The sequence below is a fragment of the Macaca nemestrina genome, chromosome 7, assembly GCF_043159975.1.
Source record: "Macaca nemestrina isolate mMacNem1 chromosome 7, mMacNem.hap1, whole genome shotgun sequence".
In the NCBI taxonomy this organism is placed as follows: Eukaryota; Metazoa; Chordata; class Mammalia; order Primates; family Cercopithecidae; genus Macaca; species Macaca nemestrina.
The window spans coordinates 133,565,141-133,591,681 of record NC_092131.1 but is presented as its reverse complement, the minus strand read 5'-3'; the positions used below and the strand labels follow the sequence as shown (position 1 = coordinate 133,591,681).

At 41.2% G+C, this 26,541-nt stretch overlaps 2 protein-coding genes across 4 annotated transcripts in view; one reads left to right on the top strand and one right to left on the bottom strand.

Moving 5' to 3' along the window:
- The first annotated feature begins 425 nt into the window (after positions 1–425).
- Positions 426–17,797, top strand: LOC105488008 (fem-1 homolog B). 3 transcript variants are annotated; one of them, XM_071101142.1, is made up of 3 exons: positions 546–673; positions 4,257–4,356; positions 11,695–17,797. In XM_071101142.1, exons 2-3 carry the CDS (start codon positions 4,298–4,300, stop codon positions 13,328–13,330), a joined length of 1,695 nt encoding a protein of 564 aa, XP_070957243.1. In that variant the 5' UTR covers positions 546–673; positions 4,257–4,297; the 3' UTR covers positions 13,331–17,797. The 3 variants fall into 3 exon arrangements, with proteins under 3 accessions (XP_011749959.1, XP_070957243.1, XP_011749963.1); XM_011751661.3 differs by lacking the exon at positions 546–673 and adding an exon at positions 727–4,024; XM_011751657.2 differs by lacking the exon at positions 4,257–4,356 and having other exon boundaries at positions 426–673.
- Positions 17,798–24,141: 6,344 nt separating this feature from the next.
- Positions 24,142–26,541, bottom strand: part of LOC105487976 (integrin subunit alpha 11) — a 132,587-nt gene continuing 130,187 nt past the window's right edge. Inside the window, exons 29-30 of the mRNA XM_011751628.2 lie at positions 26,174–26,287; positions 24,142–25,530 (exon numbers count right to left, since the gene is read on the bottom strand). Of these exons, the coding sequence (XP_011749930.2) occupies positions 25,459–25,530; positions 26,174–26,287 (186 nt within the window). The 3' untranslated portion in view covers positions 24,142–25,458. The remainder of the gene's footprint in view (positions 25,531–26,173; positions 26,288–26,541) is intronic.

The following is a 26,541-nucleotide window of genomic DNA, read 5'->3' as shown; positions in this document are numbered from 1 at the left end:
CGAGACGCGCCCATCTTTCGCCATCCGGGGCGCGCGAGGTTCTCTCGGGACCCGGCCGGCGACCCGTACCTCGGGCACGCGCCTGTCGCATCCCGCAGGAAGGAGGGGTCCGGCCTGAGGCCCGGGGCGGCGGCCGCCATGGAGATCCCCTCGGCCCAGGGTCGGCGCCTGGGTCCTGGCGGGCGGCCCTGACCGCCTTCCTCCCTGCTAGGGCTGGGTCGCGGACGTGCCCCTCGCGGCACTCGGCCTCCTCCGCGTCTCCGCCTTCCCCGGGCCGCACTGCTGCCTGGGCGCGGCGGCGGCGACGGCGCCCTGTTGAATGGGCTGTGAGGGCCCAGGTTTGAAGCGCTGGCGAACGCGGCCTCCGGGGGCGCACAGCAGCAGCAGCGGTGGCGACCAAACGGGTGTTGGAGTTGGCGGCGGCCATGGAGGGCCTGGCTGGCTATGTATACAAGGCGGCCAGCGAGGGCAAGGTGCTGACTCTGGCCGCCTTGCTTCTCAATCGGTCTGAAAGCGACATCCGCTATCTGCTTGGCTATGTCAGCCAGCAGGGAGGGCAGCGCTCCACGCCCCTCATCATCGCAGCCCGCAATGGACACGCAAAGGTGGTACGCTTGCTCTTAGAACATTACCGGGTGCAGACTCAGCAGACTGGCACCGTCCGCTTCGATGGGTAGGTACATCCCAAGCCAGCCTCCTTTCCGACGCGCGCGGACTCGTTAATTCACGGGCCCTCCCCTCCCTCACCCTCTCTTACCCTCTCTTCATGTAGGTACTCACTTCTCCCCTTTTTGTACCTCCTCCTGCCCCACTAATGCCCACTTCATCTTCCAGGGCTAATACTCCATTCCATGTTTTGCTGCCTGTCCTCATCAGCCCCCTACCCCTTATTCCCTCTGTGGGAAGATAACCACACCCTCGGCCTTGAGATCTAATAGATAATCGTCTTCTCTACTAGATAGTCTGTTAACAAGCCATTTGGAGGAGGTGGCTGCCTTTCCAGGTTTTACTTTTAGTGGAACTGGTGTTGTAACTGATCAGAAATTAAGGAGGTCAGCAGTTAACATTGAAGAACTCCGAAAGAGTTATTTGAGCATCCATTTTTACCCGCTTCAAGTGAGTGGTTCCGTAAAACCTTCAGTGGGCTGCTGGGCGTTAGTGTCAAAATAAGCACCTAGAACTAGCAGCAGCTGCAGCCTCGTGAGGGATTGTCACGCAGCCAGACATCTCAAGACATGATTCCGATTCCTCCACATTGCTCGGTGTAGATATATTGGCTACAAAAATGGCATTGGACCTGATGTGGGAGATGATGCCATTCTTAAATTACATCTTACCCTGTGATGTTGTGGAGAAGGTTGATCATTTACTGTTAGTCGAGGTGGGAAGTTTAAAAATGCACACTGTTATGCCTAAGATTTGCCCTTGGAGTTTAATTGTACGAATTTTTGGGTAATTGACCAGAATTGTCAGGTTTGACATTATCCTCTTACTTTAACATGTTTTACAGATTACATGTAATTATAACATGTTTTACAGATTACAACTGCATAATGATTTTGCTACATATGTTTTGGTTGACTAGTGCTAGTACATAAGCTATTTTAGCATTTTTTTTTCTTTTGAAGTCAATAGGGTCTGAGCATAAAAATATATTTCTTTAGTTTTGGTGATTAAAAACTGCCTGGCTAAAACTCGATTGAAAAAGCATTTCTTCTTTAAGATGACTAGGGAAATGTTCTGTTTCGGTTGATTCTTTTTTAGGTTTAAACAATGAAAGCTTTTTCTATTTTAGATGAGTGGAAAATATTCATAGCATTACATCTTAATGAAATGGTAGCCCATGGGTAATGACTTGTATTACGGGTATCACCATTATACACATTAAGGAGATTTTTTTTTTTTTTCATGTTGACCAAAGATGGCAACCTGATTCATGTTTGCTTTTCCTTACTGGCTTCCGTGTCCTCTCTATAACTCCTTGCATTCCCGCACTTAGAGAAGGAGTGAAGCACAGTGACCTCTGAACCTCCAGTACCATTTCACCTGTATAAGCACGTGCAGTCATTGAGATATGAATTTCTGTAATAACAGCTGCTTGGGAATACTGCTGCTGAGGCAGTGTGCATAAGGGAGAATAGTGGGGAGAAAAAAGAGTTAAGAATTTCGAAAGGTTTTGCTTATTGCCATTTTTTCAGTCATCAAAGATGTTTTGAGGTGGCAATTAAAAGAATCTGAAATGACTAGAAATGTAGCATTGAGCCTGTGTAGTGGCTTATCTTGCCCAATGTTCTGTACTGGCCAGAGAAATTAATGAGTTTGGTAAGTAAACATTTATTGAACACCTACTGTGTGCTACGTTCTGTGGTAGGGATTGGATATGCAGAGATGAATAACATACTCTTCTGTCGTGGAGGATGACAGTCTGGGTGTGGGGAGAGAAATTAATACATGAGTATTTGCAGATGCCATGCCATTTAGGGTTGTAGAAATCATTTGGACTACTGAGGGAAAACAGGGAAAGGAAGTGCTCAGTTTTATCTGGGGGGGGGAATCTAGAAAGGCTTCACAGAGGAGGTGATGTTCGAGCTGTGTTTTAAAGAATAGCAGTGGAACATGAAGAAGGGGGACAACAGCTTGATGCTCTTGCAGTGACTAGTGTTTCAGTGCTGTTGCAAGAAGGGATTCAAGTTGGAGCAATTAAGAGAGAGATTGTGGGAGACTGGAGAGAGCTGGAGACCAGATGATCCCTGTATAAAGTACTAAGAGTAAGACCGGTGAAACTGCAATCTCAAATGTTTCCATCATTTATGATTTCATCTCCTTGATTCCGTATATTAGTTTAGCTTATGGATTATTACAGTTATGAATTAGCTGCTATGTAAAAATAGTTTAGTCTTTATTAAATGCTTATGATGGGCCTAGCCTCTGTCATGTTCTGGAGGAAATGTAAGGTACAGGAAATCTAAGGTTTCTACTTTTGAGAAGCTTACAAATTAATTAATAAAAGAGGTATTGAAGTTCCTGGTCCTCTTTGCCCATTCACACCCTCTGTGAGATTATTTTGCCGTTTATCCCAGTCATTTTAGCATTTTAGAACCAAAAAAGAGTGTGATGATTTCACTTTGCATTTGTTTCAGACATTGTGAAAATGTTAGCCTGAGTACATTAACAATAGAAAGCTGACTTGACCCTTGGGGGCTGACCATTGAAAAATACATAGCCAGCACTGCCCCCCTCCCCAACCCCAACTGTTGGCACTTGAGACACATGGCCAGGTAGGGAAGCTGTGTGCTGAAGTAGATTAGCGTTTCTAATTTTTAGTCATTCATGTGCTATCTTCACAATTTTTGGCCAGATTGTTCAGTAACTATCCTGCTGTTTACTTAATAAATATATTTTCTTTAAATTGTGTGGTTTTTTTTGATAGTTGTCTTTAGAATGTTTTACTTCTTAGCTTCATCCTGTGTAATTATGGGTTTGCTGTGTGTTGTGTGTGTGTGCGTGAGAGACATACGTTAAAATAAATATTAACGAAAGTTTTAAAAAGTCTGTTTTACCTAAAAACTTCTATAATACCTTAGGAAACTAAAGTGGATTCATGGTAGAGCCTCGAGGGGAAAGGGACCACCTACCTAGAATAAATAGCCATTAATATATGAGTTCTTGTTCACATTTTTAGGAGTAACATTTGAGATTATTTTACTTGTGGCTTGACATGTGAACACCATGTTGATATAGATGAGTGGACAAGAAGAAAAGTCATATGAGTGGGAATGAAAGAAGATCCCTTAGTTGAATAGTGGGAAGCTGTTTGTTAAGAATGTTATAAAAATGGAACAGAACAAGGGGGAGGTGTCATGTGACCATGGAACATTGTGCTGGCCTGAGTTCTGAGGGTCTGGCTGCTCTCTCCCAGAGTTTGTGAAGACCACCTGTCCTTGAAGGGGTTTGCTGATGTGAATGGGGAGAATAGGACCTCCGATAATTTTGAGGCTTTTTGTTGGGTGTTGTTACCTTTAAAGTCAGTGCTAGTACTAATATTTCTGATAAATGTTCAGGTAGAGGAAAGGCATGAGGGGCATGCCAATATTTGACTTCATTTAGAAAGTCATTGTCAATATATATTTCAAGGAATTACATTTCATGTAATACATGATTTTTAAGGACCTTGGTTAAAATAAAGTGTGGATCATTTATATTTAATGAATTTTTATTTCCCTTTCAAATGTTTGAACCAGGCATTTCTATTTCAGATTGAACCAGGTAATAGATGAGCTCAGCCTTGTGATCAGAAATGTTATCTCTTATTGTGAAAAGTTTCCATCATCTGATGCATACTATTTGTTTTAAAAGGTGAATATCAGATTATAGTTTCTTGATTTGAAGATGAATACATAATAGAGAACTTGCATTGTAATTTTGGACTGGGCCTAGAAAGATAATTGCTTTATAGTGCTTCTCCTTTAGGAACTTAGTAAATATTGCATTAATTTTATTTTATCTTTAATTTCTGTTAAATGTATTTGGTGTTTTGAGGCAGTATAGCCTTATAATTTCAGCTAGATTTTATAGATGGAGGAATGTCATAAATGTTAGTATTATAATTCTCTTTAATCTGTGTAATATTTTGATTTAGATGTAGAAATTCTAAATTTACCAAGGCTAACGTTTCTGAAGGACCAGTCTCGTGAAACATTCTGCATTGAATTCTTTTGTCATAGAATATCTTTAAAATTTTTAATTGCCTCAATAGAAATAGGTAATTTGAACTTTTTTGAGGCTCCTGTCAAATGACTGTAGCTCAAGGGAAAAAATGGAAATTAATTAGACTATCCAGGAAAAATATTAAATTGACCAAGTAGTTTCCGTTATAAAAACCAAGTGAATACTTGTAATTTAATTTTTACTCTTACATCATAGATTCTGAGAAGTTTGAGATCAGAAAAATATTTTAATCACTTTTTGTCTCTTATCTCTAAAATGAGGGTAATGCTTTTCTTGTAGGGTTATTGCTAGGGTTAAAGATAATGTGACTGCCTATTTTAATCTAACATTTCTTGAGTTTGAAGTAGTTTAGATTCCTGTTCCCTGGCTTTTAATAATTACATATCTTAAAAACCAGGCCAGTTGCAGTGGCTCACACCTGTAATCCCAGCATGTTGGGAGGCCTAGGTGGGGAGATCGTTTGAGCTCAGGAATTTGAGACCATCCTGGGCAACATAGTGAGACCTCAACTCTACCAAAAAAAACAAAAAAAACCAAAAAAGGTAGTATGCAGTCTCAGCTACTCAGGAGGCTGAGGTGGGTGGATCCCTTGAGCCTGGGAGATCTAGGCAGCGGTGAGCAGTGGTGCTATGGCACTGCCATGAGCAGTGATTGTGCCACTGTACTTAGCCTGTGCAACAGAGCAAGACCCTGTTTCAAAACAACAAAACAAATCCCGTGCAAGGAAACATTGTAACTATGTAATTGTCACTATGTATTAACTTTGTATTTTTTGATTATATTAACAATCAGTTTGGAAATGTTCTTTAAATTGAAACAAATGTTTGAACAATGATGTGTACTGTGTTTCCTTACCTTTGATGCATTTTATGATATTCCAAGTACTTTTGTATTTTTAATCTTGTAAACTTTTTTTTTTTTTTTTTCTTGAGACGGAGTTTCGCTCTTGTTGCCCAGGCTAAAGTGCAATGGTGCAATCTTGGCTTCCCGTAACCTCCACCTCCCGGGTTCAAGCAATTCTCCTGCCTCAGCCTGCCGAGTAGCTGGAATTACAGACATGCACCACCACACCTGGCTAATTTTGTGTTTTTAGTAGAGACGGGGTTTCTCCATGTTGGTCAGGCTGGTCTTGAACTCCTGACCTCAGGTGATCCGCCTGCCTCGGCCTCCCAAAGTGTTGGGATTATAGGCGTGAGCCACTGCGCCCAGCCCTCATATAAACTTTTTATTTATCTGCGTAATAGTTAATATTATAACTATAATGTAATAGTATAATAGGGCATAATAATAGTACCTACCTCATAGGATTATTGTGAAGATTAAGTGAGATATTTTGCATATTCAGCAGTGAATACAGTGCTTGGCACTGTATTTGGTATAAATTACCAAAGTTATTTGGTATAAATTTACTTGAATTGAAATTACTTGAAATTGAAATTACTTGAAATGAAAGTATTTGGTATAAATTACTTATGTTCATTTAAACTGTTTTTCTTTGAAGTCATTTGTGCCTGTTTTTGTTTATAATTATATCTGTTTTTTTTAGAGGAGGTATATCTAGTAAAGTGCATGAATCTTGTGTACAATACTGTACAATGAATTTTTAGTATGTTTACATCCATCCAGTCACCTTCTAGATCAATGTGTAGAACATTTTATCACTCTGAAAGTTTCCCTTGTGCCCCTTCCCAGTTTCCTCCCTTTCCTTCCCAGAGGTAAAGATTATTTTGACGTCTGATAGGGTGTGGCTATGTCCCACCCAAATCTTATCTTGAATTCCCACATGCTGTGGGAGGGACCCGGTGGGAGGTAATTGAATCATGGGGGCAGGTCTTTCCGGTGCTGTTCTCGTGATAGTAAGTCTCATGAGATCTGATGGTTATAAGGGGAAGATTCCCTGCACAAGCTCTTTTTGCCTGCTGCCATCCACGTAAGACGTGACTTGCTGCTCCTTGCCTTCTGCCATGATTGTGAAGCCTCCCCAGCCATGTGGAACTGTAAGTCCAATAACCCTTTTTCTTATGTAAGTTGCCCAGTCTCGGGTATGCCTTTATTAGCAGCATGAAAATGGACTAATACAACTTCTGTCACCACAGATTAGTTTTGCCTGTACTTGAACTTCCTATAAGCAGAATTATACAGTATGTACTCTTTTTGTCTGACTTTTTTCGCTTAAAACAGTGTCTTTGAGATTCATCCATGTAGTTGCATGTATCAGTAGTTTCTTTTTTTAATGATGTGTGATATTCCATTGCATAAATATACTACAGTTTATCCATTTCCTATTAATATTTTGGTTGTTTCCAGTGTTTGACTGTTATGAATAAAACTGCAGTGAACATTTGTGTATGTTGTTTGGTAGACATTTGCATTTAGTTATCTGGTATATATCAAGGAGTGGAATTGCTGGGTCATCAGGTAGGTGTATGTTTAACTAACAGATATTGCCAAATAGTTTCCCCAAAGTTCAACAACCAAATTACATTCCTACTTGCAGTTTCCCCCAGCAATGAGAATGTCAGTTGCCACATCTTGCTCAACACTTATTATTGCCCTGTCAGTCTTGTTAAATTTAGCCATTCTGCTGGGTGTGTATATTGGTAAACTGGTTTTAATTTGCATTTCCCTGTTAAGTAATTATCTTGAGCATCTTTTCATATGCATATTGGCCATTTGGAGATCTTTTGTGAAGTATACTTGTTCAGTCTTTTTTTTTGTTTTCTCCTTAAATTGAGTAGAGACAGGATCTTGCTGTGTTGCGCAGGCTGATCTTCAACTCTTGGCTCAGACAGTCTTCTTCTTAGCCTCCCACAGTGCTGGGATTACAGTTGTGAGCCACTGTGCCTGGCCACTTAATCACTTTTTTTATAATGTTTTTTGATTAATGGAAGTTCTAGTTTTAATGAAATCCAATAAAATACTTCCTTTTTCTTTAACAGTTAATTTTTTTTTTTTTTTTTGGTATTCTGTTCAAGAAATTGTGATCAACACTAAATTCATTAAGATAGTCTATGTTTTTTTTTTTGAGAAGCTTTTATTGTTTTGCTTTTCACAGTATAGGTCTATACTGTGTCTCTAATTTTTGTATGTACTGTGAGGTAGGAATCAAGGTTAATTATTTTCCATATAGATGATCTTGTTGCTCCAGAACTATTTATCAAAAAGACCATGTTTTTTTTTTTTTTTTTTTTTTTTTGAGACGGAGTCTCGCTCTGTCGCCCAGGCAGGAGTGCAGTGGCTGGATCTCGGCTCACTGCAAGCTCCGCCTCCTGGGTTTACGCCATTCTCCTGCCTCAGCCTCCCGAGTAGCTGGGACTACAGGCGCCCGCCACCTCGCCCGGCTAGTTTTTTGTATTTTTTTAGTAGAGACGGGGTTTCACCGTGTTAGCCAGCATGGTCTCGATCTCCTGACCTCGTGATCCGCCCGTCTCGGCCTCCCAAAGTGCTGGGATTACAGGCTTGAGCCACCGCGCCCGACCGACCATGTTTTCTATGTGAATTTCCCCGGAGCCTTTGTCAGAAATCAAGGGATTCTGTATGTGTGAATCTATTTCTGGAGTTTTTTTTTTTTGGTCTATTGATATTATTATTCTGTCCCCGTGCCAGCACTTAATTTTAATTACTGTAGTTTGTCCTCTAGCTTTATTTTTCTTGAAGATTATCTTGGTTGTTTACATTTCCATATTCTTTTTAGAATTGGCCTGTCCGTTCGTTCGTTCTTTTCTTTTCTTTTCTTTTCTCTCTTTCCCTTCCTCCCTTTCCTTCCTCGCCTTCCCATTTTAGAGAGAGGGTCTCGCACTGTTGCTCAGGCTAGAGTGCAGTGGCCTGATCATGACTCATTGTAGCCTCGACCTCTTGGACTCACACACACACATACATACATACATACATATACCACACAACCTGCTGGGATTTTCATTTGGTTTATATAGACTCTATAGATCATTTTGGGGGAGAATTGACATCTTAACATTATAGAGTCTTCTGGATCATGAACATGGAATATTTTCCCATTTATTTAGATTTTCTTTACTTATCTCAGGAGTGCTGCTTTGTAGTTTTCAGTGTAGAAGTCATGCACATTTTTCATTAGATTTATTACTATTTATTGGTATTTTCTGATGCTGTTGCAAGTGATTTTTTTTGACAGTAAATAAATGTTTATTGAACTTTACATAATCATGACAATAAAAACATAATAAGTGAATTTTAATTAAACTGAATTGTTTGCAAAACATATAGTTGGCATCACTGATGTAGTGTCTTATTTTCTTGATTCATTCTTTTTTTTTTTTTGAGATGGAGTTTTGTTCTTGTCACCCAGGCTGGAGTGCAATGGCGCAATGTCGGCTCACTGCAACCTCTGCCTCCTGGGTTCACGTGATTCTCCTGCCTCAGCCTCCTGAGTATCTGGGATTATAGGTGTGTGCCACCACTCCTGGCTAATTTTTGTATTATTAGTAGAGAAGGGATTTCACCATGTTGGCCAGGTTAGTCTCGAACTCCTGTCCTCTGGTGATCCACCCGCTTTGGCCTCCCAAAGTGCTGGGATTACAGGCATGAGCCACTGCACCCAGCCTGATCCATTCTTTAGTTAAAAAAAATCAATTAACAAATGCATTTTTAAAAATAAAAATTAAAAAAAAAATAATTTTAGGAGCCTTCTGATCTTTTTTGAGGTATATCTTACCTACAGTAAAATACAGAGATCTTAAGTATGCAATTTGATGAGTTTTTTCCCTAAATATCCGTTCATGTGGCTGCCACCCAGATCGAAATATAGGACATTTCCAGTACCTTCAAGTCTCTTCCCAGCCAGTCCTAGCCTCTTCTTTGTAGGTAACACTGTTACTGAGAAGGCTTTTGTTTACAAATATTTTGTGTCATTATTTGAAACTGAAGAAGTAATTGCTTAAATTATTATAAAATGAGTATTTTCAGTAGAAGTGATAAAGGGTATTGTTTTTTGTGTTGATGTTAACTGGGGTTAAACCGTGATATTTATATGTCTTAGTCTGTTCTGTGGTGTTATAACAAAATACCTGACACTGTAATTTATGAACAGAAATTTATTTCTCATATTTCTGGAGGCTGAAATCTTCAAGATCCAGGTGCTGATAGGTTCAGTTGTCTGGTGAGGGCCGTGTCCTCCAGAGGGGAGGAATGCTGTGTCCTCACATGGTGGAAGGTGAAAAGGCAAGCCAGTGGAATGTTGCTAACACCTCTTTTTTTTTTTGAGATGGAGTTTTGCTCTGTTGCCCAGACAGTGCAGTGGCACGATGTCAGCTCACTGCAGCTTCTGCCTCCCAGGTTCAAGCGATTCTCCTGCCTCAGCCTCCTGAGTATTTGGGATTACAGACATGTGCCACCATGCCCGGCAAATTTTTGTATTTTTGGTAGAGATGGGGTTTCACCATGTTGGCCAGGCTGGTCTTGAACTCCTGACCTCAAGTGATCTGCCCACTTCAGCCTCCCAAAGTACTGGGATAATAGGCGTGAGCTACCACGCCAGGCCTAACGCCTCTTGTATATGGTCCTTAATCTCATTCACAAGTGGAGGAGCCCTCATGACCTAATCACCTCTTCAAGACATCACCTCTTAATGCTGTTCACATTTGGCAACACCTGAATTTTGGTGGGGACACATTCAAACTATAGCACCAGGAGCATTATTCTCTTTTCCACTTCGTGGGGGATATAATTTGACCAGTGTTGTAAAGTTGTATAGTGAGAAGCTCACTAGTGAGGTTTTTGGTATGTATATTTAATTGCCCTAGTGAATGTTCCTTTGATCAACCTTTCTTGTTAACGCTTCCAAATATACTTACTGCTTCTAGCACAGTAGACTATCTCCAGCAAAAATCTACTTATCACGTGTTTTGGTTAGTGGTAAAAAATTGAGAAATTGAGGTTGGGGAAAAATTGACAGTAGAAAGGTGGGAAAGATTGGACTCTAGCAGTAGTCTAATTTTGTACGTTAAGTAGTGAACCTAGCACATATCAGATGTTTAGTAAGTAAGTGATAAATATGAAACCACAAGTCCAGTCATGTCAGAAGATATCTGCTTGGTTTTCCAAAAGTGTGAATTATTTCCTGCTTTTAGTTTTTTCCTATAGTGGTTGATTGAGGAACACACACAGACGAGCATTATATGCACGCATATATACATATATGTTTTTAAAACTTTTAAATTGGAGCATAATGTAACTTAGAGAAAAATGCACTAATTATAATATATAAAAATTTCACAAAGTGAACATATTTGTTTACTAGAGTCCCCTTTGTGCTTTCTCCCATTTACTCCTCTCCCCAAAAGTAACCAGTATCCTCACTTCTAACACTGCAGATAAGTATGTAAATGTAATAATATAATATGTGCTGTATTCATCTGACTTCTTTTTCTCAGCATCAGGTTTATGTTATCTATTCATATTGTGTAGGGAGCAATAATTATTTCATTCTTATTGCTGTCGTATAGTACTCAATTAGCTTAGGGGAAACTTAATCTGCAGTATTTTTTTCTTCTTAAAGCGGCTTTAATGTAGGGTTGGGGTGGCTTTCCTAATTGTCAGAAACTGCTTGCTGCCTGGAGGCTACTGGGAAGGAGGAACATGTTCTTCTAGGAACCAGTGAATCAACTTGGTGATGAAGAAGCTACCTCCATACATTTCCCCTGTGCCTTCTGAAATGTATTTACTTTTGCTAGTAGAAAGTTGTTGATTTTTCAGGTTTGTTTTTTAGGGTTATATAGTAACAGTAATAGCTAGCATATATTGAGCTTTATATTAGGTACAAGTACTATGCAAAGTGATTTCCTTAAATTACCTGTTTTTATTTTCATGAGAACTGATATTTTATTAATGTTCTGGAGAGTGAGGTCTTAGTCGGTGCAAGTGAACACATCCTTTAAACGTATGTTAGGCTGTGGCCTCCATTATCTAACTGCTTATTCTTTTCATGTGTAGGTATGTCATTGATGGTGCCACTGCTCTTTGGTGTGCAGCTGGAGCAGGACATTTTGAAGTTGTTAAACTTCTAGTCAGCCATGGAGCCAACGTGAATCATACCACAGTAACTAATTCAACCCCCCTGCGGGCAGCATGCTTTGATGGCAGACTGGACATTGTGAAATACTTGGTTGAAAATAATGCCAACATCAGCATTGCCAACAAATATGACAACACCTGCCTAATGATTGCAGCATATAAGGGACACACTGATGTGGTCAGATACCTTTTAGAACAACGTGCTGATCCCAATGCTAAAGCACATTGTGGAGCCACAGCATTGCACTTTGCAGCTGAAGCTGGGCACATAGATATTGTGAAAGAGCTGATAAAATGGCGTGCTGCTATAGTAGTGAATGGCCATGGGATGACGCCGTTGAAAGTAGCTGCCGAAAGCTGTAAAGCTGATGTCGTTGAACTGTTGCTCTCTCATGCTGATTGTGACCGAAGAAGTCGGATTGAAGCTTTGGAACTCTTGGGTGCCTCCTTTGCAAATGACCGTGAGAACTATGACATCATAAAGACATACCACTATCTATATTTAGCCATGTTAGAGAGGTTTCAAGATGGTGATAACATTCTCGAAAAAGAGGTTCTTCCACCAATCCATGCTTATGGGAATAGAACTGAATGTAGAAATCCTCAGGAACTGGAGTCCATTCGGCAAGACAGAGATGCTCTTCATATGGAAGGCCTTATAGTTCGGGAACGGATTTTAGGTGCTGACAATATTGATGTTTCTCATCCCATCATTTACAGGGGAGCTGTTTATGCGGATAACATGGAATTTGAGCAGTGTATCAAGTTGTGGCTTCACGCCCTGCACCTCAGACAAAAAGGTAACAGGAACACCCACAAGGATCTTCTTCGATTTGCTCAAGTTTTCTCACAAATGATACATTTGAATGAAACTGTGAAGGCCCCAGACATAGAATGTGTTTTGAGATGCAGTGTTTTGGAAATAGAACAAAGTATGAACAGAGTGAAAAATATATCAGATGCTGATGTCCACAATGCTATGGACAATTATGAATGTAATCTCTATACCTTTCTGTATTTAGTATGCATCTCTACCAAAACGCAGTGCAGTGAAGAAGATCAGTGCAAAATTAACAAGCAGATATACAACCTGATTCACCTTGATCCCAGAACTCGTGAAGGTTTCACCTTGTTGCATCTGGCTGTCAATTCCAATACTCCGGTTGATGATTTCCACACCAATGACGTCTGCAGCTTTCCAAACGCACTTGTCACAAAGCTCCTACTGGACTGTGGTGCAGAGGTGAATGCCGTGGACAATGAGGGAAACAGTGCCCTTCATATTATCGTTCAGTACAACAGGCCCATCAGTGATTTTTTGACCTTGCACTCCATCATCATTAGCCTAGTTGAAGCTGGAGCTCACACTGACATGACGAATAAACAGAATAAGACTCCGCTAGACAAAAGTACAACTGGGGTATCTGAAATACTACTTAAAACTCAAATGAAGATGAGTCTCAAGTGCCTGGCTGCCCGAGCAGTTCGGGCTAATGACATTAACTACCAAGACCAGATCCCCAGAACTCTTGAAGAGTTTGTTGGATTTCATTAAGTGACTGGATATGTAAAGTCGTTTAATGTGGTGCTAAAAAGTAAAGGACTTTAATCACAGACAGTAGAATTATGTGTTCATAAATTCTGCTTTTCTTTCCACTACCCTTCCTCCCATCCCATCCTTCCTTAGTTCTGTATTTGTTTTTCTTGCCTCATGGTAATTGATTTCAGACAGACTTTAAACAAAGCCACATGGTTTTGGTGTAACGATAAGGTATTTGGATATTGGTCACCTATTTGTCTTTTTTTTTTTTTTTAAAGGAACAGATATAAAATTGTTTATGTAACAAGGGACATTTATAATTTCAAGTTGATAATGTTTTAAACAGCTGCTTACAAAAGTATTTCTGTTAAGCCTATGTCAGCATGTTATCCATGCAGCAGTTTTGAGGATTTTAAAATTGAAGAAAAAGAGCTAAAAAGGAACATTAAAAGGAATGGGATATCCAGGTGTTCTGCACATGCCAAACTGCTATAGTTTTCACTCTTCCATTATTTATACGGAGTGATGCAGCACATTTTAGCATTCAGGAGGATTTTAAAAAAATAGCTGCAGATTAATCTGGAAAATATGCTAATTTAATAGTTACAAATTTGTAAAGTTAAATCCATTTGAAATTGTTGCATTATGCTGGGTAGTATATACAAAATGGTTATCATCTTAAACCAACTTTTCAGAGAATCTTGATGGACTCTGCCTTTAGGCTTGAATTCTTCAAAGTCTATTTTAATGAAATTTATCTAAATTGCAGCAGTCTATTTGATTCAGCTCATAGACATGTAAAAATTATGAATGCTGTTTTCTTATGAAACAAATTGTCACAGTATAGCTATACATTCTATTTTTGTCCCCTTTTCCCTTTTCCTCCTATATCTTTTAAAATTTGGAAACTACTTTTCCAGAAGGCATTATTTGTGCCTCCCTAATAAGGTATTTTTATTTATGACAGATGAAAAGGAACCAGGATATTTTTGAATTTTTTCACTTTCTTAGTCTGTGACAAGAAGTAGAAATACCACTAGTGTGGTATAGGAACTTACGTGTTTTTTATGATAAAAATAATTCTTAATGCCACTTGAAAGGTAATTTTGTCTGAGCTGCAAATTTTTCAACCACAAAATGTCACTTATTCCTACAGGCTATACAGAGGTCTTTATGGTTTTTTGGTTTTGTTTTGTTTTAATGGCAACATTTTAACTGTCAAACTAAAAGGGTATTCTGTGATTATCTTTTAAGCATTACAAAAATTCAAGTGAAAGTTATACGCTTATTTCTATTGATGTTAAAAATGATAATGAAAGCAAAATTAGCTGTATCTGTAATTTTCTCTCTAGTGCCAAATGAATGCCTTAGCTACTCATAGTGCATGGTACTGTAAGTGAAGACCTGCAGCTTCTTTTTTTTTCCTTTAATGAAAAGCATTATAATGATGTAGCAGCATCAGATATAAACTTAAAAAAAAATAAGGTTTCAATTAACACTTTATGTATGGATAATGCTTTGTAAAGTATAAGAGAAAGGTTGCAGTTGGGTCAGTATAAAACAATGACCAAGCCAAAATCAGCACCTAGGGCCTTAAATCAAATAGAAATACCCCACAAAATGAAATATTTTGAAGGGTGGGAGGGGACAGAAGGGGGGACGATCCCCCAAGGATGCAAGATACTTTTTACAGTTGCTATCATTATACTTTGTGTGTCTTCTTGCTTCAGTTAGGAATGTTTTCATGGTAAATTCTGTCATGGTAGTAGATTTCTATTTTCCTAACCTGAGATTTTACAAGGAAGGTTTTTAGGTTGGCTTAAACGGAGGTATTTGAGTGAGCCCTAATTTAAAAATTACCAGACTTGATCCTCCTGGTATGAGTCAAGGAAATACTGTACCTTGCTCTTAGCAACTCTCAGTGGCCTGAAAGAGAAAATGCTCTTCTTCAAGGTGAGTGAATCATGCTTTTTCCACAGTTCAGATCAGACCCTTTATTTTTCAAACTACAAGGCCTGCTTATTGGACAGTCTAAGGAATAGCTTTGATACTTGGTATTCAGTTGGTTCCATTATTAATGTATATTATTTTTATTTAAACATCAAAACTTAAAATATCAGATAATGTTGCATGTTTTAAAAACACATTTCATCCCTTTGGCTACCCAGGACCAGCACTATTTAAGACACTGCTTATTTATAAAATGAGGATAACGATTATATGTACATATTCAGACATCAAAATTTAATGACATTCTGTTTTGAGAAGGGAAGACAATGCTGGAGAAAGTAAAACAGTTGATTGAAATGCTGACAGGTTGGAGAACGAATTTGAAGACAGTGGAATAAACTATGAACTATGCTAATGGTAATTAGATTTTTTTTTGTTTGTTTAGTATAGTGGTAAATTGTGTAGTATCCTGCTGAGAATCTAATTCTATCTTGTAAAATCAATCCAAATGTGTATTGTGAAACACCTGTATAAAATCATTTTTGAAATAAGTGATCTACATGCCTGTTTTTTTAAAATGTTTTTGGTAGAATTGTTTTAAAATATGTTTAGCCCGACCCTTCCCCAACTTAATTTTTTTTTTTAAAAAAAGGAAAATAGGTAAGAAAATGATAGTTCTATATCTTAGCCCTCTGTGAACTCTAGGCTGTCTCCATTTTGCAGCCACTTTGGTCATTTGATGTTTACTATTGGTATACGTATGCTTTGAATTGTATCTCTTCATTGATGGTATTACAGATTCAACCAAAACTTCTCTGTCCTGTTCAGTAATAGTTATATAAATCTGGATGAGCTAGGGAGGCCCAGGTGGATGTTTTCATTCGCAAATCATGAGAAGCTTAAGTGGGTTTTATGCACTTGATAGAGCTGGCAAAATTGAGCTATTGAGTTTAAGTTAACTATTTAACTCAAGGAATGGGCAGCAAACCCATCCCCTCAATTGATAAAGAAGGGGGAACGTTTTTACATTAGAACTGACACTGACAACATAGCTTTTTCAGTCCACCCTGGTTGCTCTAGTAGGCCACAGCCCAATCATGTTAAGGTTCTTTGCTGTGGGAATTTTAAATAAACCAAACCCAAAAGCAGACCATCTGTAAGCTTTGGTCTGCTTGTTTCTGAGAAGGGTTTTATTTCATTATACGAATAGTGGACTAACAATTGGTAATTGTGAGAACTTAGGTATGATAGCATTGTTTGAAGTAAAATATGATTTGGGGGCAGCAGCTTTCTAAATACCAACTCTGACAAATGTTTTGAAAATTGAAATTTCAAGGGAGCAACACCCTGTTAAGAGTTTCCACTATAGTTGAGGCAGCTACTTTATGAATAAGACCACTTTGGGTTGTTTAAGCAGAAGCATTTCTTTTTTTTTGGAATGGGGTGGGGTGAGGAGTGAGTTGCCAGACCTTTGATTACAGTTTGCTGGTTTAGAAATAGCCAGTCAGTGGCCGAATTAGTGAATAGATGAATGAAAGTATAAAGGACTTGTTTTTTTATGGTAGATTATCTGTAAGAATCTTAAATGTTCCTTTTCAGATTAGTCAGATGTGTTGATGCACACATGACTATTCTGTTTTTCTCACTGACTATACTATAACATTAAAAAGGGGTTAAAGAAAACAAAACTCTGCCTTTTGTGCTATGAAACATTTTTAGTCCAGAGGTTTTAAGCTATGTGTCCATTCCTGCTCTGAAAATGCATAGCTTTTTCTGGATGTCATCTCTTGAAAGTAGAAAACTCCTATGTGTGTATCACATTGCAGGGCTTTCTTAGGTATTTCTGGCAGACTTTCCCAAATCTTTAGATGGACTGGGTTGTACAGCATGCCCTCCCCCAAATACGGGATCTGAAAAAAATACTACACTATTGATAGTGGAGATATATTAATTTTTAAAACTGTAAAGTAAATGTGGTCTCTAGTCTAGGTTTGTGGTGTGTACCTTTGTGTTAATGTATAGGGAAGAGACAATGACTTGATGGTTATGGGGAGTGTATCTTGATGTGTACAGGGGTAAGTATTGCTAAATTATTAACAGCTTTTATTCAGGGTGAGTCATGTGATGAATGGCCTAATCAGAAAAATGAAGGAGCAAAGATGCAAGCTTGCCAAGTGATGAAACAAACACGATTTTGTATCTGTTTTTTATCAGGTGTTGTAAAATTTGTGCATGGCTTTTTTTTGTTGTTGCTTAGTAACTGGTAGAGAAGAAAAGATGAGGAAAGAAACTCAGCTTTCCTCACTAATCTTTTCAGAGGTACACAGTTAGGGAGTAAAATCTGACTGGCCTAATCGATGGAAAAGACCCTGTCCTTTTCACCCCATCCTGCAATCCTCTGTGTAGAGGAACTCATTGTTGTATTCTAGTAATTCACTGTGATTTATAACAAACCAGTGATGTCATTCTATTGTGCACTTTTGTCAAACCATTTATGTGACTTTAATAAACATAGTAAACTTGCTGACTGCACCAGAGGTCTATTAGTGATTTATATATTGCATGACATTTTCTATTTTGAGTTTGACATGTAGAGTCATTTTTAGTTTCATGGCAATTGACAGTCCTAATAACTCAGCTAATTTGAAACTAACAATCTTGCTGTGTAAAAGGAAAAAATGGTGTTTGTGTTCAGTAAATGTTTGAAAAAAACTACTTTGAGGTTTGTGTCTTTATTATTCAGTGTGCCTTAGTTGCGATGTTCTTTTGTTGAGTGCCTTAAAGTTGTCAAAGTTATATATGTGCACGGGAAAAAATTCAAATAGTAAAGAAAAATTCAAATATATTTTTTTAAAGTTCCCTTTTCATCTCTCCCCGCCTCCCATTTGGACTCTGCAGAGACAATCACTATTAATAGTTCTTTGAGTAGCTTCCCAGAATGTTTCTGTGCACATATGTATTATTTCTCCTTTTCAGTTTTTAAAATGCAACACTATTCTGTATCTTATCTTTTTCATGTAATATATCTTAGGCATTTTTCATTTCTATATGTATAGATTTTTAAAACAACTTCATAGCATTTAATTCTGTTGATGGATTGAAAATGTATTTAACTAGATTGTATTGATGGACTTTAGGTTTTCAGTTTGTGATATTTCAAATAATGATGCAGTCAACATCCTTAAGTACAATACTTATAGGACATATTCATTCCTAGCACTGGAACTTGGTTTAGTGACTACTTAAAATCTTGACAGAAGTTACCAAATTGCCTTCCATCTCTCTGCATCTTTATTGACATCAGATATTACTTAGTTTTTTCAAAGTTGTGATTAATGAAAAATAGTATTTCATGGTTTGATTTGTGCGCCTTTATTATGAGTAACGTTGAACACTTTCATATATTTATTGACTATGTTTGCCTTGGGGTTGTGGTTTTTTTTTTTTTTTTTCCTACTTGTTAGAAGTTCCTTAGAAGTTTGAGTACATTTTCTCTGTCATATAATAGTTGCAGTTTATTTACTTTATGGTACTTCTGTATCCAAAGTTTACTTTTTTCTATAGTCAAATTTATCACAATTAAAAAAAATGGAGTCTTGAGTGTTAGATCCTGCTTGTAAGGCTGTCTCTATTCCAAGTTGTATGTCTTCTCCCCCCCCCCCCCATGATCTATTTGAAAGAGACACTTTTATGGCTTCCCTTCCCTTCTTTCTCCTTCTCTTCTTTGGTTTAAAATTTTGATTTTCCTAGAATTTGTTTGGTTTTTGTTTGTTTGTTTGTTTTTTGAGACATGATCTCACTCTATCACCCAGGCTGGAGAGTGCAGTGGTGCCATCATGGCTCACTGTAGCCTTGATCTTCTGGGCTCAAGTGATCCTCTCACCTCAGCCTCCCAAGTAGCTGGGACTACAGGTATGTGCCACCATGCCCAGCTAATTCTTTTTTTGGGGGGTATTTTTTGTAGAGATGGGGTTTTGCCATGATGCCTAGGCTGGTATTGAACTCCTGGGCACAAGCAGTCCTCCCACCTCAGCCTCCCAAAGTGTTGGGATTACAGACATGAGCCACCACACCTGGCCTTGGACTAGTATTTCTTCATTTGTCTTTTTTAAGTAGAGAGGTGGGAGTAGCTAACTTTTTTCATTATTATATGTTTATTTTTCCAGATGAAGTTTGGTGTCATTTCATCATGTTAAGAGATTATTTCGTTTAGCATTGAATTAACAGATTTAGGGACATCTGTGCAGTTCTGCATTTCTGAACCTTTTTTTTTTAATCGAAAAGAAAGCTGTGTCTGGTTAGGTAAAGCATACACCTCTATCCAGAATTTGCTTTTTTTTTTTTTTAGGTTTTTCTTTTTAATGAAGGTCTTACAACTATTTTCCTTTTATTAGCACTACGTACTTCTAAATATTAATGTTTTTACAAAAGCACTGCACTTTTTTTTTTTTTTTTTTAAGGAAATACATTTTCAGTTACTTCTTTTGGATGTCCCAGATACACTAATCATTTGCAAGTAACAGTAATTTGGCCTTCTCATTTCCAGCATTCACACCTCAGGAGAGTATTAAAGGGTGGTATTGGAGCACACCCTCAGGACATGTTTGTTTTCAAATTTAGATTCTGAGTGGCCATTCCATTCTCTATAGAGATCTGAAAAAAACAGTGCAGCCCTCTCATTTTATAGTTCAGGACACAAGCCCAGAAAGGCCGCACAAGGACTAAGTGTGTCATAACCGAGAGTGGGCTCTGGGTCTCTTGACCCACTGAGCAGTGCTCCTTCACTATGAGATGCCAGTACTAGGGAAGCTCACTTTCAGATCTCTGCTGGGTCACTCCCCGGCTGCAATACCTAGTGAGACCACGGAAATCATCCAGACAGGTTTTAAAACATTTTTTTCTTTGTTTCAAGTAGTGTCTGCTGTATGACAGATGACTAAAGAAAATACTGGCAGTACTATATTCCTTCAGATACTTGACCTAGGACATTTCAGTATGAGAGAGGCAAACTTTAGATGGTTCAGAAAACCTTAGCTTGTTGGCAAGTTTAGACAAAAATACATTTTCTAATTTGCCTGTGCTTTAAAACTTTGGTGTGCTCAGTCCATCAGAGGGGAGGACTGGGGTTTTGCTTTTGCCTTAATCAACAGCAAGATACTCTTGCAAATTGGTGCTTCCTGAACACCTACTGTATTTCAGGCACTGCACCACAGATACACATACAAAAATAAGAGACCAGCCTGGGCAACAAAGTGAGACCCCCTTTCTACACAAATTTTTTAAAAAAATTAGCTGGGCATGGTGGTGCACGTCTGTAGTCCCAGCTACTCGAGAGGCTGAGGTGGGAGGATCACTGAAGTCCAGGAGGTCGAGGCTGCAGTGAGCTGTGATTGTGCCACTGCACTCTAGCCTGGGTGACAGGACGAGACCCTGTCCCAAAAATAAAAATAAGAAAGATGGTCTCTGTCCTTGATAAGCTTGTTCTCCAGTTAGATGCACCTATTTGAAATTTGATTTTCTGTATTTCCTCTAATTTTCTAAACAAAAACAAGTTATTTTTTGACTCTGGCTTGGGCCACCTTCTGAAAACATTTCAGACACATCACTAAGTTGCTGCACATCTTTTTAAATGCAGTGCCAGGGAGATAGTCCAGGAGTTTGAGACCAGCCTGGGCAACATGGCAAGACCCTGTCTCTACAAAAAATACAAAAATTAGCTGGGTGTGGTGTGTGCCTGTAGTCCCAGCTACTCGGGAAACTGAGGTGGGATTGCCTGAGTCCGAGAGGCAGAAGTTGCAGTGAGCTGTGATGGAGCTGCTGCACTCCAGCCTGGGCAACAGAGCGAGACACTCTCAAAACAAACCATGCAAAGCTGATTAGAAAGGGTAAGTCCCTCAATGATAGTGCTCCTCCTTTAAAAATAACTTTCTGCTTGTACTCTACTTTGGACTTGGTAAGTTTGCTAGGTACAGTTTAGCATACATCTTATTGAAAAGTTTTAGAGTCCAGGTGCAAGGCTTATAATTCTCTCTTCATGCTAAATCAGCAAGGCTCTGTTCCTATTTCAGTTTCAGTTTTGGAACATGCTGTCCTATTTTAGCATGATGTTGAAACTAATTGAATAGACAGTGACACAAAAGCACTCTGCAGATTTTAATGTGGCCAATTAGGCCTGGCTGTCCTTTGAGAAAAGAATCTAGTTGATGTTAACACTAACATAAAGATAGTTTGGGAGGTGGTGGTGGTGTTTTTTTTTTTTTTTTTGGTAACAAGGAGTGCAGAATAAAAGGCTGGAACCACATTAGCTAGCTGAAGGTAAAAGCAAAGACCAGTATGGTGTTGAATAAAAACAGGGGACCATTCATACTAATGGCTGTATTTAAGTCACCCAAGGCACATTTGGGTGGTGGGGAGACTGCTTGTTGGGGGTGAGGCATGGGTGCAGTGAGCTATGCCAGGAAAGGAACATGATGAAGCCAGCGGTCTCCATTACAGGCTGCTTGGCATCCTGGGCTTGAAGCCAGGGGACTGACTCAAGTCTAGTGCCTTATTCTCAGACAATATTGATGCTAAAACCTTTTGAATACTGATGGAGGCAGCAGTTTATCTTGTAAAGACCTCTAGGGATGGAAAGGTCCACACCGTCTTCCAGAAGCTCTTCCACATGTCCCTGGGCAGAGCTATTCCATAGTGTCTCTGTTGTGTTTGCGTTAGCACTTTGCTCTTTTCACCTAGATACCTGTCATGTTAAGAAACATCACCTTCCTTAACAAAAGTAAAAGCCAGAAACTCCACTGGGATTTTTGCTGATTTTCTTTGCTGGCTGCCACCAAGATAGTCCTCAGCACAGCTGAAGGGCATCTAAAGACAGGCCTGAGAAACTGACGTTGAAGATTAGAGAATAGCAGAATATTACTATAATATTATAGCAGAATTTTTTTTTTTTTTTTTTTTTTTTTTTTTTTTTTTTTGAGACGGAGTCTCGCTGTGTCTCCCAGGCTGGAGTGCAGTGGCGTGATCTCGGCTCACTGCAAACTCCGCCTCCCGGGTTCACGCCATTCTCCCGCCTCAGCCTCCCAAGTAGCTGAGACTACAGGCGCCCGCCACCACGCCCGGCTAGTTTTTTGTATTTTTAGTAGAGACGGGGTTTCACCATGTTAGCCAGGATAGTCTCGATCTCCTGACCTCGTGATCCACCCGCCTCGGCCTCCCAAAGTGCTGGGATTACAGGCTTGAGCCACCGTGCCCGGCCTATAGCAGAATATTATAGCTGTTATGTAATGTTAAATCCAGAGGGCTGTTCTATAAGTTTAATGTGCTTAGAATTACCTCATAGAACTTGGATCTGTGAAGTCCGAGGAGGAATTTAGGCATCTGTGGTCTGACTGAGGCAGTCCTGGGGCCACTCTTGGAGAAGCTCAGCTCTGCAGAGATCATCTGCTTTATGAGGCACAATGGGCTTGGGCACAACCCCCTCTTTCTTCATCTTCTAGCTTGGATATTCACTTACCTGTTGGTGACAACTCTCAGCCATTAGAGTCATCTAGGGACGTTGGAAACAAATTTGGCCCCTCTCCCAACCAGTGTAATTGGGATCCATAGTGGGTCGGGCCCTTGCAGTGGTCACTTTGAAAGCTCCCAGGTGGTTCTAAGGTGCAGCCAGGATTGAGAAACACTGTTAGCATAGACTTTGCCCCCTATAAGATGCATCTTTGTTTGCTCTACCAGGCACTCTTAAGGCTCATATTGGACATTTATACTTCAGAGTAAATAGATTCAGAAAGGGAGACTTGATAACAGAAATTGAGAGGCTAAGGGTCTTGATACAACTTTTAGTTTGCCTACCTTTTGACCACTTAGTTGGTCTTGGTGTAGGTCTGGGGAAGGGTGTGAAGGGACTGTGGAGTTCTGGAATAAGGGCTGCCTGCCTCTGACTGCGAGTCCAGAGGTTGCAATTCAGTGACCTCTGGGCTGCATTTGACCAGCAGGTACATTCTGTTTGGCCTGCACTGTGGTCACAGGTAGCAGTTTTTAAAAATATGAATGCCAACCTCTAAAAATCAGGTTTTCCATAAGAGCATTCTCTTCGATCTGACGGTATTTGAAGGAAGACTTGGTGCTAAATCAAACAATGCACTTCTGAATGGGGGTTCATTAGTTCTTATTTAGCCAGGTTACCCCATTCATAAGAGTGATGACTGAAATGGAATATGATTTAGCAACATTTCCTTCTGATTCTATTAGAAGGCAATGGGTTTTGATACTCAAATTTTAGTTTCACCATTTTCACCTTTTGCTGCACATCAAGCCCTTCTGAGGCTGCGCTCGGATGACAGAATCTGGCTTGGGAGACAGCAGTCCTAGGTTTAGTTTTGGTTTTGCTGTGGGAGCCTAGGGCTCTCTCTGGTTCTCAGTGTCCTCATTTATGCAAAAACAAGATCAAATTATTTCCACGGTTCTACTTATTGGGATTCCAAGACATGAATGGCACAAGAACAGAATGGAGACGCCTTGGTTGAAGTCAGAGTGTAAGAGGGTTAACAATGAAACTGGCCTGGAGAAGTCTGGGAGGCATGAGAGGGAAGAGCTGGAACCAAGGGCAGAAGCTACAGTGAAACATTTGGGTCCTAACCATCCACACTGGCCATAGATGGAAGGGCGATCTTGGGAGAGAGAGCACTCCACCCCTGGAGACGCCACACAGAAGCCAGGCAGCCACTTGGAGGGCATGTTGTGGGCAGCAAATAGCAGATGAGTCCCTTCCAACATGTAGCGGGGAGGAAGCAAGGAGCCCCCTCAGCTACTTCCTCTCCTTCAAAGCGGAGTGTGGCTCACTGTGATGTGCTCTGCCCACAGAATGGGATGTCAGTGCTTGGTTGTTTTTAAACACTGTATTTTTAATTTTTCAAAAATATTTACGACAGTAAAGGTTGTACTGTGCACAAGGGGACAGATGCCTTTGATGTGTCCCCCTTTCATTTCTACCTCAAAACAAGGTTAAGGCATAAATTACTCCGCTGGGCAGCAGGCATGCCCCTTGTCCTTGGGGCATTATCACTGGTCATACCACTTGTCCTGGGGGCCGGCGGATGAGATATTTGCCACCGAGGCTGCACAGGCTCCAGGAGTCCTTGCACGCGCTTTATTCAGTGCATTCCAGAGGGCACCCCTCAACAGCGCTGACCAAGCCCTTCCCTGTGCACTGGTTGGCATAAGGGAAGGATGGGAGGCAGTGTGTATGTGTAGGGAGGGGCTGATACAGGGAGGGGAGGCTCCCCACCCCTACACCTGCTGCCCAGCTGCAGCCGGGCCAGTGCGTCCATGTCTAGGGGCAGCCTGCAGCAAGAAGACGTGTGGGAATGCACAGCCCCAGGGATTGTGTCATCCACATGCTTCCCATGAGGTACCTGGGAACAAAAGTGGCCTGGGAGGGTTGGCAGCTGAGAGCAAGGGGCCACAATTGGTGGGGGAATGTGTGAGTTGCGGTCAACATGAATGCACGTGGGTGCAGAGCCCGGCTGCCTCTCATCTCAGGGCAGCATCCAGTATCCTGGTCCCACTTGTCTGGCCATCAGTCTCCGCATCTCAGAGTCTTTCTTCATCCCTGGCTCGCAGCTGTCGCCATCAAGCCCTTGGGCTTGGGTTCATTCTTCGGGAGCCCCAGGGGCCTATCTATGGGGAAGGGAGTGGGTATGACTTGGGAGCCAATGGAGGGGTGGGAAGGGTGAGAGAAAAGGGCAGACTTCAGATCTGTTCTGTCTTGGGTCCTTCTGGAACTAGAGGCCTGGAGTGTGCAGATTGGGTTCATATTTACAGTCTTCCTCCCTGGGTTTCTTTGAAGGATGGGGATAATTACGAATTCCTAGCACCTTAGTAGCTGGGGCAGCAAGTGCCCTCCAGAGAGCCTGAGGGAGGCCTTGGCGTGGGCCTGGGTGTGTGTGTGGGGGTGTGTCCCTTTAAATCCCTAGGGGTCTGTGTTGAAGGTGTCCCAGCCTCCCAGCAGGGCAGTTCCACTGAAAACCAGCTTGAGTTCCATTCTGGAGAGAGCAGGCGCCATTGCTCAGGAGATGAGGTCAAGTGCAAAGCCAGCTGGCTTCCTCTCCACTCCAGCTCGGTGGGGCCACAGGCCTGGGTCTGAACACTGCCTGGACAGGTGTCCTGGCCCCCATCAACTCAAAGTGTCCTCTGGAGCCTCACTCCAGCACTTTGGGGGTGGGGTCCAGACCAGGCTCCCTCCTGCGCCTGGCACTTTTAAAGAAGCCGAGCTGTGAGGAAGCAAAGGGAGACGTCTCAGAGGAGGACAGGGTGGACAAGGCCTACCCCTGCTTTCCCTCCACTACCCTTCCTCGAGATTCCTCCCTCAGGGCTTCCTTGAGTACCCCAGCTCCTTCTGAGCACCCCCTCCTCCAGAGCTGCCTCTGTGGACTGGAACACAGTGGATGAGACCATGGGTGGCATACAAGAAGTCATGCTGGCTCCCACACCTTGCTGTGTGACCAGCCCCAGCCAACATCCCTCTCTGGGCCTCCTTCATCTGTAGCAGGAGGAGGCTGAGACAAGGGGTTTGTAACCAGAGCTTCAGAGACAGAGACGGACTTTGGGAGGTTTGTTAACAGCTTGACATTGTTGGAGAAATTTTGTGCAGTTGTTTGTACTTGCTTTTTTTTTCTTTCTCTATTAATAGGAACCTTAGTTCTCATCAGGTTCTTAAAGGTACCCACAGATAGGTCAGAGCCGTAGTCTGAGTGCCCTGTGTTGGCCCTAACCAATGTGTCTGCTGTGGTGAGGGGGTGGGGTGCCAGCTCCCTTGGAGAGGAGAACATGGCAGCGGCCATGAAGCTCCAGGGGCTGGAGCCTGAGCCCACCAGCCAGGATGCTGCTCCTTCCCTCCCCTGCGGGGGCCCTCACCTTCCACAGTGCCAGGACCAGCAGGGCCAGCAGCAGGAGGCCCCCCAGGGTGCTGCCCACAATGATCCAGATGGGGACCTGCCAGTCCTCTTGCTTGGAGATCTCAAACACGATCTGCAAAGGGATGGGGGCCAGGCCAACAGCATTACTGTTCTGGGGCTGGGGTGGCAGCATGGGAGGGGCAGGAGGGTGGAGACAGCTGGCACCTGGTGGGAGAGCTGCATCCTCTTCTTCAGGGGGATGCCAGAGGGATGGATGGACAGGCCAGCCGAGGCCTCAGGACGACCAGTACCTGAACAGCCGACACTGGGTTCAGTGGCCCAGGTGATCCCGCCTCCTTGAGACACTTGCTGCCTTTGGCCTCAGGC

What these genes read in the sequence shown, in the direction of transcription:
- LOC105488008 (XM_011751657.2), top strand. Translation starts at nt 426, where the DNA reads ATGGAGGGCCTGGCTGGCTATGTATACAAGGCGGCCAGCGAGGGCAAG. An exon ending in GGCACCGTCCGCTTCGATGG is followed by an intron (nt 674 to 11,694) that starts GTAGGTACATCC and finishes TTTCATGTGTAG; the next exon opens with GTATGTCATTGATGGTGCCA.